Source organism: Trachemys scripta, chromosome 2 (genome assembly GCF_013100865.1).
Source record: "Trachemys scripta elegans isolate TJP31775 chromosome 2, CAS_Tse_1.0, whole genome shotgun sequence".
Lineage (NCBI taxonomy): Eukaryota > Metazoa > Chordata > Testudines > Emydidae > Trachemys > Trachemys scripta.
Window position 1 is genome coordinate 125,890,816 of NC_048299.1, and position 14,499 is coordinate 125,905,314.

At 40.0% G+C, this 14,499-nt stretch overlaps 1 protein-coding gene across 1 annotated transcript in view; it reads left to right on the plus strand.

The window, feature by feature from the left end:
- The window catches only part of MARCHF6 (membrane associated ring-CH-type finger 6), a 99,874-nt gene that overhangs the window by 63,530 nt on the left and 21,845 nt on the right, over positions 1–14,499 (plus strand). The window contains exons 18-21 of the mRNA XM_034761532.1: positions 63–264; positions 1,725–1,794; positions 5,972–6,153; positions 7,697–7,831. Of these exons, the coding sequence (XP_034617423.1) occupies positions 63–264; positions 1,725–1,794; positions 5,972–6,153; positions 7,697–7,831 (589 nt within the window). The remainder of the gene's footprint in view (positions 1–62; positions 265–1,724; positions 1,795–5,971; positions 6,154–7,696; positions 7,832–14,499) is intronic.

Here is a 14,499-nt window from a genome sequence, read left to right on the forward strand (position 1 = left end):
GTTTTCATTCGTGTTACAAATCCAGAGGAAGTTACGCAATCATTTCATGCTTTTTGCCACAGGGACCTCCATTCTTACTTACTTGGAGACCAGGAAGAGAATGAGAACAATGCAAACCAGCAACCTAATAACCAGCATGCTCGCAATAATAATGCCATTCCAGTTGTGGGAGAAGGTCTTCATGCAGCCCATCAAGCCATACTTCAGCAAGGAGGACCTGTGGGTTTCCAGCCTTACCGTAGGCCTTTAAAATTCCCACTCAGGGTAGGTAGATCGAACACTTTAAAAAGAGGACTATCTTTTTGCTAGGTGCTGTTCAAACATAGAATACAGTGGGGTCCTGGTCCATCACTAGGATTCCTAGGAACTACAGTAATATAAACAAATTAAAAAACATAGGGTATCTTTTAAGGAAGATTTGATGGTAGCATCATTTTTGGAAGCTAAATAATTAAGGCCCCACACTTTACTTAGTATCTTGGACACTGTGTATTTTGTTAGCAAATGTCTTCCTAGTTTATACTCATGTAGCTGACTTTAATATCATTTTTTCAGTTTGAAACATATATAACCAGCCCTCTTGCATCCAGTTACTGTAGATCCCATACACATTGTGATCCACGATGAGATATGAATGCTCAGCTTTGTTTATCTAGTGTTTTTAAAAAAATTATAGAGATAGGAAGAAGAGTGTGTGTGTGTGTGTGTGTGTGTGTGTGTGTGAGATATATATATATATATATATATTTTAATGAAGGCAAATAGATAATCAAAAGGACCTCTACTAGTTCCAAGGAATTGTAAAAGTGGGGTCTCCACTTCAGTTTAAGCAAAAGCAAAATGTCCCTGGGAGTAAACCATCAAAGGAGTCTAAACTGTTCAGAGCTGTCACTAGAGGGGGCTGAAACTGTGCCAGCTTCATTTAGTGGTGCCAAGTGTACCAGAACTTGTCAGGTCCATAGTATGGAACAGAGATTTTCTCCTGCAGAGCTAAAGATAAGCTTGTGGGGGGCTTCCGAGTTTCGCAAGAGTGACCTAAAGGGGTGTCCTGGAGCAGACCACAGAGGAAGCAGAGATGCAATTAACCCTGGAACTGTGACACACATGCATTTCAAAGGAGACACAGGAGTCGTTGCCTCCCAGAATACTGTGTAAGATGGTATTCTCCTCCTGCCCCCAAGTAGTTGTAGCTGATGGACCTTTGTTTATTTTTGTTTTACAAACAAGAAATATATCAAAATGCCCAAACCAAGGCATAGAATATTAGAGTATCAAAATGAAAGGGTCAAAAGATGAGAAATTCTAAAGATTGCCTGTGAATCTTGAGCTCTGCTGCCTTGTGTATTAGCACTACAATATTTTGATGACATAATTAAATACTGTTTTTTCCATAGTACTGCTGCTCATTTTTATATAGGTTGGTTGGTGAATAAATCAGGGTTATATAGCAAATGGAGCTGGAAACACTCAAATATCTGAGTCTGAGGGAACAACAGAATCCTGTGAATAATTGAGGAGCTGAATAATGAGTCAGCGAGTTTGACAGTCTGCTCTCCTATCTGAACTAAAATAACTGGAACAGAAATTTTGTGTGTTGCATTTACTATCTAGGCTACTGATTTCTAAATGGATGCATATCTTGATTCTTTAATGTTTTGCTAACAATTAGTTAAGCAACTTTCAGTTTTTCTGTTAACTGTCTTCCTTTGTATTTTGTCTTTCAGATATTTCTGTTGATTGTTTTCATGTGTATAACATTACTGATTGCCAGTCTTATCTGCCTTACATTACCAGGTATGTTTTATGCTACGATACTGTGTTAAAACAAACACCCCCATACATACATGGCAGTAGTTGGTTTAAAATTAAAACTGTGCAATCACAGAAATGTTGGGAACGTGTTTTTTAACCTTTTTGAAAGCTTAATATTCTAAATTCAAAATGACAGATTCATAAAGGAAAAACAATATCTTTTTCCAAATGTCAATACAGTGGAAGGGAGACTGATGTCCATTATAACATCTTATTGTCACAGTTCAGAGCAACTGCACCTCTATTCCCCCTCCATGGTCCCCAGAGGGAACCCACTTTAGGCTCCCAGCTCTTCAGTTTTTACCCCTGTTGGGCAAAGACCTGTGTGTGTCTCCCTCCTGACCAGGGGCTTTCCAGGTGCACAGTTCCCTGCCTAGCATACAGTGTGATATCTCTGGCAAGCCAGACGATCTAAAAGGCCAGGGTCTGTGCTTTCTTTTCTCTCCAGAGGCTATGAACAATGTAATTGCTACGATTACAAGTTACCACACTGCTCTTTCTAAGCAAACATGTTTATTCTTAAGGTGAAAGCATTACAGAAAACATTAAAATAATAAAAAAACCCTCATATATACTAAAAAGCTTACCAGAGGTCACCTCAGCTCCAACCTCTGACTCTGGTAGGTGTCAGTGCTTCAAAACCCACAGCTGAGTTTTTCTTGTGGTTATAAATTTATAACGCTCTCAGATTCAGAACCCGAACAATCATGGGTAGTTCAGTCTTTCCTTTATACAACTTGGGCCTTTGATCTTGGCCTCACTTAACAGGTGATCAGAAGACAATGGTTCACTCTTCAAGGTGTAACTTCAAAAGTCTGGGTTTTTGCATAACTGAGGGAGGGGAATTTTCATTCATCTTCTTCCCTTATATATTCCCCAGGAAACCCACTTAGTACTTTTTGTTCCAAAAAGTCCATGCTTATCTGGCACATTGTTCACGATAGTCCTCTGAACCCCCAGGTCTCTCATCTGTCGTATCTCCCCGTAGAGAAGTTACTTATAATCCCAGCTCACAGGAATACATACACCAATCATTTAATACTGTGTACCCCAATGATACTTAAAAGTAATTCAGTAAAGTCTCCCAAACATGTTTCATGAAACTGCCACATCTGTCATGCACCAAGATCATCTTCATGACTTTGAGGTCAAGATTGGATTTGATTGAGACTAGCATCCGTCTGATAAGTGTTGAAGGAGCGAATGAGACTTCATATTGCACATGATTTGTATATGAGAGGTTGCAGTACTGATACGCATTGACTCTGTTTTCATGGACAGAGTATTAATCAAATTTTTATAAACTGTGTATCTTCATTGCATACTTCTGAAATTGTTTGACTTAACAATAGAGATTCTGTTTTTTGTGGTTTATTAATTTCATTTTTTCAGGGCTTATGTCTAGAATTCAAGTTTTATATAATGTCCAAAAATCAGGGTTTTTTTATTTGTGATATATTGTAATGAATAATATATATTCTATAGTAATCGCTTTTTAATCTTCCCTACTGTGCTATTTGAAACAGTACATGTTAAAATGCACTAGGGAACTTCTTGGGTCTGCATGGATGCATGCATATTAGTGCACTTTAGAAATCATACCCCCACCGTTCACATTATTGCTTTGTGTAAACAAGCCCTTAGATACAAGTACTCATTTCTAGTGTTTTTCTGGTTTTTATTGGATAAACTTTTGTTTTTTGAGGCCTTTGGGGGTGAATGCTATCAGTGTTTATTGGAGCACTTTGTAATTAATTGTACTTTAAGTGAGATAAGTGAAGTTGTTTAAACCGTTAGCTAGGGAATTCTAACCTCTGGCTACTGTGGCTACAGAAGTCCTGGTGGTATTCTTATTAGTGACCAATAAACCAGTACACTTAGTGATTAAATTAAGCTTATGAATGATCTTGAGTTGTGTCCTTTTGTGATGCTTTGATATTATATGCAGATTATTACATTATAATTTTATTGTACTGAAAGCTAGTAAACTATTATTTTTAAAGGGTGGGGGATGAGTCTTCCTTATTTGTGTGGTAGTGTTGGAAACTCTTGTTGTTAAATTTTAGCACTTATGCAGAAAGGGGGGATCATTTCAGCGAGGCATCATGTGGGTTGCGTGTGTGCAAACCTCACTATGCAGCTTTGTAAACAAGATATCTGGCCTGGCTCATGGAAACCATTAAATAATTGATGTAGCGTAGTTCTCAGAGAATAATAATTGTAAGATGACTGCTGTAAGGGAAAGGGTGTAAGAAAGAATGGGGACAGAAACGGTTCACTGGTGATCCAGTGTAGAATTTTAATTTTGCTTAGTGGTAAAAGGCTGGTGCACCAACCCATTTCATTACTTATCTCCCCTGAAACTCTTGATTAGTTATAGTAACCTAAACTAAAGCAAAATGAAATGATAAATGATAGTGTATGGTATATTGTAGCTAAAACAACATATTGTCATAAATGTACATGATATTTAAAAAACAAAGTATGCAGATCAGGTTGGCACTGTATCTTGATACTTATTTGTGTAGTGCCTAGCGCATTTGAGCTGTGATCTCCATTGGCACACTACCATACTATAAAGTTCTGTTATGCACAAAGTGATGCACTTTGCCTTTAAATTGTCAGTCTGCATACAGCCTTGAGATCCTTTTTAAGGTTTGCCTTCACTGAACAATTAGGTATCTTAGAATATTGAGGAGTTGTGTAAACTTAACATGTTAAACATGATTTTGCATTCTGTGTAGACAGGAACAAATAGTGCGTAATATTACATCATATGATCGTGGGTAAATCCTACTGAAACCACATTTTTAACCATGACAAGATGACATGTTAAACACAACTTGTTCTTGTCTATATTAACTACAAAATCACATTACACATCATATTAGTTAACACAACTTTTAACATGGACTAATTATCTAGAGATGGCAAACCCTTTGAACTCTTTTTAGTGCTGTTAGATGCCCAAATAGGCAGGGTGGCAAACAAATCCAACTGTAACCTTTAACTGGTTACTGACCCACTAAGTGGAGATTGCACCCCATCCTAGCAGTTGCAGACAGGGCAAGCCTGATCCATGCATTTGTGACTTGCAGTCTTGATTGCTGCATCTGATAATTAGGAATGAAACCAAGAAAGCACCAACTGGTACAAAATGCAGCAGCTAGTCTGCTTAGCAATAGAATTTGCTGTGAACATCCCTTCTGGCATTATTCTCTCTGCCTTTACTCTCAATTAAATAGTCCAGTTCCTGGTCTCTCTCTTGATATTTTATGCCTTCCATGAGATGGTTCCTTAGCTACATGAGAGAGCGCCTTTTTGCAACCATGTCCTCCTACAATAACTGTTCCCCCCCAGAACATTGAAATTGTCAACAAGTTGGGGAGGCTAGTAAGTTTTTGGAGATGGTATTTTTCACAGGAGATGTATCTAAATTATGTAACTTGCTACCTGTGAGAGATGAGTGAGATAATGACCATGGACCTGGACTTCTTTCAAACTACTCCTTTCTTTGACTTAATTTTTTCTCAGTAACTTCACACAGACACACAGCACACCCAGCCTCTCCTAAACATAAGCAAGCAAGCAAATCTATAAATAACTGCAAGTCACAAATCTATAAATAAGACAATGGAGCAATTTCTCCTATAGCCTGGGACAGAAGAAAGACAGTTAGTTATTGTTTCTATTTTTAAATACTTGGGGTGCTCTCATGGTCCCCACCATCATGGTACTAAGAGTACTTCTGTAGAGAGATTGTAGTATTAATGGAAAATGAGCCAGTTTCAAACTTCCTGTTAGAACGTATCTAAACGTTTTTGTTGCACTCTAGACACTTTTTTGTGCTAAATCGAATGCCACAAATTGAATTGAATGCCATAAATTTTAAGATTGAACCATTACTATTTCAGCTTTGTTTTTAAATTTATCCTTGAAATTAAAATTCATGAATCTAACTGGATGTTTTATTTTTGTCTAGGATGTGAGATAACAAATCAGTTGAAATTTGCAATATTTGTGCAGCACAAGATTTTGAAAACTCATATTTTACATTGGGTTTAAGACTGAGGCAGATTTACTATATAAATTGCCATCCTTCACTAATAGGTAAAATAATCCTGCTACTTAAGATATTTATCAATCTCTACATTTCCAGTATTTGCTGGCCGTTGGTTAATGTCATTTTGGACGGGAACAGCCAAAATCCATGAACTGTACACAGCTGCTTGTGGTCTTTATGTCTGCTGGTTAACCATTCGGGCGGTGACCGTTCTAGTCGCATGGATGCCGCAGGGTCGCAGAGTGATTTTTCAGAAGGTTAAAGAGTGGTCCCTCATGGTAAGTTCTTGATAGAAGAAAGCTTTTGCTAGATTATCAAACAGCGTATTCTGCTTTTTTTAGGTGTTAATGAGATTTATACTTGCTTCCTCCTACTCTCAAACTCACCTTGTACTGTGTTTTCTTTTTTGCTCCCCAGCGCCCTTCCCCTAAATTTACTCAATCTGTGTTTGGACTTCTGAACAGTAATCACTGTTCTGTTGGAATCAGTATTCCAACAGAATGTTAACGAATCAGTCCTTTGAGTGCCACAGTACTAACTATTTAACTACTATATTTCATTTAAATGTGAACGTAATACAGGATACTATCCAGTGAAAACCTGTGTCACGTGATCTCAAGAAATATTTGTTTACAGTTGTTTACTTCTATTCTGTATATAGTAACAGATGAAAATTGTGAAGTGTTCACCTGTTTAGAGACTGAACGTTATTAGTGAAGTGGCAAAAATAAGACTGGAGTTGATAATCAGTTATGGGAAACCATTTGTTTTGTACAGGCATATGTTGTGTACCTGCATGGTGCACATTTTCAGAAAATTCTTTCAGATCACCAAATTTGTGGTGGTGTTCAGATGAATACATTAAAAAAATAAACTTCCTCTCCAGTTATGATGAGACAGAATTTTCATAATGGTTCTTACACTAGCAGTGACTTTATAACACTGAGGGAAGTTTTCATCATGATCAAGGCAAGCCCTCACCTGTCTCAGTTGGTTTTAGTTATAAAATTTCCATACTCAACCTTGCTATAATTCTGGAATGGTAACACATTTTTTTCCCTTTATGGATACATTTTAGAGATGCATGGGGAATGGAGTAACCTGTGAAAGATCCACTCAAGGTTGCATCTTACTGGATATTTACAGACAACAGCAGCTTTAATAGATGTTTCATGCCATGACTGTCTCCCTGATTAGCACATTCTTTACTTCATTTGTAGTTTCTTTAGTTTGCCAAAGGAAATTGCCAATATCAATACTAAATTATATCCTCGGGTCTGTCCTCTGCACCCCTGCGCTGACAATGTTAATTAGATCAGGATGCTTTTGCTTTTATTATATTCTCAAAAAAATCAAGGACAGAATTACGTTGAATCTGTTAAATTTAACAAATACTGCATAACATGTAAATAACAAAAAACTCACATCTTGATCATAACTGTGTGTGGGAGGGGAAACATTGGAAGAATCCTTCCTGATTAAGTACTGGTCATTGGGTACTTTACATACCTGTGACAGTCAAATATGAGTATGTGGTTTAAAAAAAAGGAGGACATCGTTGAGGATCCTGTTAATTACTTTTTTGGGCTAAAAAGGATTAAAAATACAGATTTTGTAACTACAGGTGTGTATTGTAATTTACAGTTAACAGAACTTAATTTTGCATATATACTAATTCAGTATCAATTTTTTCTGCCTTTTTGTTTTTCTCTTTTAAGAGTAAACATGCAAAGACTTTAAACTTTGAGAAATTGAGAGGTGCAGCTTTGACCAGAACTAGCTGTCTGGCATCATTTATAAATCAGACTTTTTGTGTTTTAGATAATGAAGACACTGATAGTAGCTGTGCTACTGGCTGGTGTGGTTCCACTTCTGCTTGGTCTTCTGTTTGAACTGGTAATTGTTGCTCCTTTGAGAGTTCCTTTGGATCAGACACCTCTATTCTACCCATGGCAGGTCAGTTAATTGCTGGTTTTGTTTTTAATTTAATTCAGGCTTTTCACCTTGCTTTTACTGGAATATGAGGTTCTCTAAAGGCTTTTATAAATACAGTATGAGGTATGGTTTACTATTTGATTAAGTATTAAAGCATTTTTCAGTTTCTGTGCAAGTGTAGTGTTTAAAAAAAAAAAAAAAGGCAACTAGTAGGTTGAGGGTTCCTAGCACTGTTAAACTAGAAGGAGGTTGCTTGACTCTTTGGGATCACAGGTTCAGATTTTCACAAGATCTGTTTTACCTCCCATCTTTGACATCTATAACTTAAGTACAACCCTCGTGGGAGAGCCTGTGTCCATGAGGGAGCAGAGAGGAGGCAAGACTGGGAAAGGCAGAGAAAAAACCTTGATATTGTTTATTTTTTGATGTTTTCATGTATTAATCCCCTGCTCTTCTGCACACTGGAAAAGGGATTTGTGAAAGATTTATGTTTAAACTTTTTTATTTAAAGATTATGCTGTAAAGGGCTTTTATATTTAAGAACACTTCTGTTTTACACTGTTAATACATGGTGAATTGTATAGTAATACGCTGTATTGTAGCAACATTTCTGAGTTACACAATATGTAGTCATTAAGAAAAAATGGCCCACCAAAAGATTTTAGTGGATTTTTGTGGCCTTATGCTAACTTAAGGTTGCCCATTCCCCTGGCCTAGGTACTTGAAAATAGTAATGGTCATTCGCCTCCTACCTGTGTAAAGACACATAAGGAGGAACTGTTGTCCCAGATTATCCACGTTAACTCTGAATTTCCTTGCTAATTGGATTCGATTAGCAATTTTAAGATGGACTAGGAAAAGAGGGCAAAGATCCTTTAAGGGGTTGATACAGTAAGTGGAATTACTGTGGGCTGTAAGTGACAACTAGGTGTTTGTTTCATCCCAAACTAAACTTTGAATAAGTTTTTTTTAATCACATTATAAGATAGCATGTAAAAGCTGCATCTACCAAGTAAGAAAAAGTATTCTGAGATGGTGAATCTCTAACTTCTATGCAAACAAGTTTTTATTTATTTACAATAACTAGGTGTGTAAAACAGACTCAACTTGAAAGAGAGAACTTAATTTACATATTGAATCTCACATAACTTCTTTGTATTTGTCCACCACTTTGGAGTTATGTCTTTATAATATACATTGTTGTTACTAATAACAGTTATACAAGTCTGATCATGATTATTCATAAAACTATCATTACATAACAGTGGGAATAACAAGAACAAAGAATTTCTAACTAAAAAGATTATCCAGAAACTCTGTCTCTGTTCCAAACAAATATGAACTAGGGAAACACTCAGAAGTCTGGAATTAAATTTAATAAAATCTTTCATTAATCTTGTTAACAAAGCATCCTGAAAAGATTGGATTATGGATGCGCCATATAGTGACTCCATAGTTAAGATTGCAGCAGAAGTTGATTCTTAAGCTCTTAATCTTTCTTCTAGCTGTACTACACAGTGCTTGAAATTTCCTGAAATAGGTTTTTTGTCAATGACGACCTTTTTTATAAAACTTAGATTTTTGTTGTAAAAAGTATCAACGTTGTCAAATTTTCCTTGCAAAAAAGTGCCTCTTTTCCATGTGTTTTTTTTTTAAATTACTGAAAACTCTTTTGAGAGTTATTGACATTTTTCATTTACCAAAAACTGGTTTTTTGTAAAACAAAAAAGTTTGATAACCATTTTGGGGTATGTTTTTATTGGAGTCTGGGGGGCGGGATTAAAAACTGATAACACTTCTTAAAATGAAAACAATTTTGAAATGTTTATGAAAATAGGCTTTCATTCTTTGACCAGCTCTAGGTATTATAGGTAAATAGGTATTAACAAAAACTGTTTTAAACAATCTGAATACAAGTTTGCCATTTTATGATCTGTGATGTCTTTGTGGTGATTTGAGGAGCGTATGTATTACAGTCAAACCTCACGATAACACGCCCCACCATAATGTGAAATCGCATATAACGCAATCATAAGTTGGCTCCCCTTTAAGGCCTAATACCAGTGGTTCCCAACGCCATGGCGCCCGCCGGGACATTGATGTGCCCCCGCCTAGTGAGAGAAGCCGCGGCCCCGCGCCTGCCGGGGACAGAGAGCACTGGCACCCGCAGCCTCATAGTTCTCTGTCCCCGGTAGGTGCGGGGCCGCGGCTTCTCTCCCCTGCTGGGCACTAAGTGGCGCACATCAATGCACTGCGTTGGGGACCACTGACTTAAACTAACCGGCTTGAAACCCTGCTATACCGCGACCCCACATTTATCACAGTGGAATTTTTTGGACCCCAAACATCGCGTTATAGCGGGGTTTCACTGTACTTAGGAATTCTGGTTGATATTATGTTCCAAAGTTGTTTTGAAAATTGCTGTGTCATGAATTCCTCTCTCATTGCTTACAAGCCTTTAAGCATGTACCTCTCTGTCCCAGACCAGGGACAATAGCTAATCATTAAGAACTGTCAGTACATGAATATGCCTTACAAAAAAGTAACTACATCTTAGGGCAACCGGTTCTTTCCATTCCCCTCAACAGCAGGTTGAGAGAATGGAAATTCCAAAGCCAAGGCAAAAAGACAGAGATGACAGAGCACGAGGTTATAAATAGCTGGGGGCCTCAATGAGAGAGATAAGACGTTTGGGCAGCCACGGTCAGAGTAGCCAAGCAGACAGAGAAGGCTCCATGTTTCAGAACTTAAGCCATGCACTGTGATAGAAGGACCCTGGACGGCCCAGACAACCCTGACCCTAGCCCAAAGAATGCAGAGAAATGCAGGTAGGGTTTTATTGCATTCCGGGGTGCAATCCAGACCAGTGAATGGTTGTGTCACCGCTTGCCCTACAACCTTAGGTGCTGTACCGTGTTTTGCTGTGATCAGCCCAAGTATTACTAAACACTGCTATATTGTTGACATAGGCCCTTGTAAGGTCCTGTAATGCATTAACGTTCAGTTGACCAGCCTCTGAAAAGTGACTCCTGCATTAACTAACCTAAATGGTAACACTCTGAATTCATACAGGGATAGCTCAATGGTTTAAGCATTGGCCTACTTAAACCCAGCATTGTGAGTTCAATCCTTGAGGGGGCCATTTAAGGAACTGGGGTAAAAATCTGTCTGAGGATTGGTCCTGCTTTGAGCAGGGGGTTGGACTAGATAACCTCCTGAGGTCCCTTCCAACCCTAATATTCAATGATATTCTATATCATTAATTAAAGCAGATTGTTTTTTCTGTGCATCATCATCTAAAGGAATTTGCCTGTACCTCTTAACTAAATCAAAAGAATTGAGATATTAAGCTTTGCTTAAAATATCCAGCATATCATCAGTTGTAGGTGTGGGATCAGAGTCTGGCACAGTGATAGCACTGAGTTTGCTATAATCAATACAAAACTTTATGGTGTGGTCTTTCTTAAGGACCAACACCACAAGTGACACCCAAGAGCTAGACTCGCATGTCCTGGGTGCTATGTATTACTATTTGAATTTGCTCTTGTAGCTTGCCCGTGGTACAGTAGGCACTGCTGGGAGACGGCTGTGATCCTACAGTAATGATTTTATGAGTCAGCAAGAGAGTCTTCCCTGGCTTGCTAGAAAACACCTGTCTGTGTTTTTGCACCACAGATAACTGTGTGCTGTGGCCGGCAGTTGGAAGCTGTGAGCTTCTAAACAAGGAGGAGCTAAGGGAGGCAGAGAGGTATGTTGATGAGGCTTTCCAGGACACTGTAGATTTGTCCCACCTCTGGTCAGACAGCCCACTTTTAAAGAGAATGAAAGACTCAGGGAAGGAGAGCAGTCAACGGGAGCAGAGGGAAACTTTCCCATAGTTGGGACCCTCCTTCCAGATGATGTTGGGGTATCCTCTCGCACTGAAGTTACCTCTCCGGGGGAGGGAACTCCAGTCATTAGGAAAAGGCAGGTGTTAGTAATGGGAGATTCTATCATTAGAAACATAGATAGCTGGGTTTGTTATGACCGGGAGAACCGTATAGTGACTTGCCTGCCTGGTGTGAAGGTTGCGGATCTCTCGAGGCATCTAGATAGACTTATGTGTATTGCTGGGGAGGAGCTGGTGGTTGTGGTACATGTAGGTACCAATGACATAGGGAAGGGTAGAAGAGACGTCCTGGAGTCCAAATATAGGCTGCTAGGAAAGAGACTGAAATCCAGGACCTCTATGGTGGCATTCTCAGAAATGCTTCCAGTTTCACGTGCAGGGCCAGGTAGGCAGGCAGAGCTTCAGAGTCTCAATGAGTCAATGAGACGATGGTGTAGGGAGGAGGGGTTTAGATTTATTAGGAACGGGGGATGGGGGATCCTATACAGGAAGGATGGGCTCCACCTAAACCAAAGTGGATCCAGAATGCTAGCACTTAACATTAAAAAGGTTGCAGAGCAGTTTTTAAACTAAGAGATGGGGGAAAGCCGATTGCTGCAGAGGAACACGTGGATCGGACAGAGACTTTTCTTAGAGGAGAGTCTATTGATAGAGATTCCCTAGGTTTTAGTCAGGAGGAGAGGATGGAAGAGAATAAAGTATGGGCCAGATCAGACGAGAAATATTCACATAAAAAAGAATCTGACACATCAGAAAAGGGCAGACAGATAAACAGTGACAAGTTTTTAAAGTGCTTGTACACAAATGCTAGAAGTCTAAATAATAAGATGGGTGAACTAGGGTGCCTCATGTTAAAGGAGGATATTGATATAATAGGTTTCAGAGTAGCAGCCGTGTTAGTCTGTATCCGTAAAAAGATTGATATAATAGGCATCACAGAAACATGGTGGAGTGAGGACAATCAATGGGACACAATCATTCCGGGGTACAAAATGTATCGGAAGGACAGAACAGGTCATGCGGAGGGCATGGGGCGGGATGGGGAGTGGCACTGTATGTGAAAGAAAATGTAGAATCAAATGAAGTAAAACTCTTAAATGAATCCACATGTTCCATAGAATCTCTATGGATAGTAATTCCATGCTCTAATAAGAATATAACAGTAGGAATCTATTATCGACCAGGACAGTGATAGTGACTATGAAATGCTAAGGGAGATTAGAGAGGCTATCAAAATAAAGAACTCAATAATAGTGGGGGATTCAGTTATCCCCATATTGACTGGGTACATGTCACCTCAGGATGAAATGCAGAGACAAACTTTCTCGATACTTTAAATGACTGCTTCTTGGAGCAGCTGGTACAAGAACCCACAAGGGGAGAGGCAATTCTCGATTAGTCCTGAGTGGAGCGCAGGATCTGGTCTAAGAGGTAACTGTAACAGGATGGCTTGGAAATAGTGACCATAACAACATTTAACATTCCTGTGGTGGGAAGAACACCTCAGCAGCCCAACACTGTGACATTTAATTTCAGAAAGGGGATCTATGCAAAAATGAGGAGGTTAGTTAAACAGAAATTAAAAGGTACAATGACTAGAGTGAAATCCCTGCAAGCTGCAATTACACTTTTCAAAGACACCATAATAGAGGCTCAACTTAAATGTATACCCCAAATTAAAAAACACAGTAAAAGAGACTAAGACGGAGAATATCTTATTGCCCTTATATAAATCTATGGTACGCCCACATCTTGAATACTGTGGGCAGATGTGGTCTCATCTCAAAAAAGATATATTGCCATTAGGAAAGGTTCAGAGAAGGGCAACTACAACAATCAGGGGTTTGGAACGGGTCCCATATGAGCAGAGATTAAAGAGGCTAGGACTTTTCAGCTTGGAAAAGGGGAGACTAAGGGGGGATATGATAGAGGGATATAAAATCATGAGTGGTGTGGAGAAAGTGAATAAGGAAAAGTTCTTCGAATGATTGCTCATGTGTATTCCACTATAGGTGTGCGTGCTCGCCACGTGCACTGGTGCCGGAAGTTTTTCCCTTAGCAGTACCCGTACTGGGGGAGCACCGCTGCGACCCCTGCAGTGGCGCCTGTATATCACGCCATAAAGGGGGCTGCGTGCTCCCCCCTCCCCCCAGTTCCTTCTTGCCACCAGTGAAGGTAGTCGGAACTTTGTGCTCCAGCCTTGGCTGCAGTGATTATAGCCTTAGTGGTATCCCTTTCATGAGTGAACAGTTTCTCTAGTTAGTAGCGTGGCTCGGGGCATGCCCCGTGGCCCAGGCTTCAAGTCGTGCGACTCTTGTCGCAATTCTATGCCCAGAAGCGATCCACACTCTGTGTCTTCGCTGTCTGGGCGAGGCTCACATCAGTGAGCGTTACAAGATTTGCAAGTCGCTCAAGCCTCGGACGAAGCGCGAACGTGATATCCGACTCCGGGCCCTTCTTATGGAGTTGGCACTGGCCCCGGCACCGACGCGTTGACCCGACCCTGCGCTGGGCACCGCGTCTTCGGTGCACAGTGAGGCCCCATCTACCAGTTGGCACCGTTCCCCTGCTAAGAAGCAAGGGAAGACACAGCGGCGTCAAGACAAGGATGGGGTGAGGCCAGACCCGAGTCGGGCAGCCCACGATCCCCGTCGGGACTTAGACCTCCGACTCGAGCTGAGCGGAGTAGTCCGGTCCCGTCCGCGCGTGCCTGCCTCTCCGGAAGCGAGGATGCCGTTAACAAGCCACGCACGACATTCTCGCCCTACCGGTGCAGGAAGCACTACCCCAGTCGGGCCCC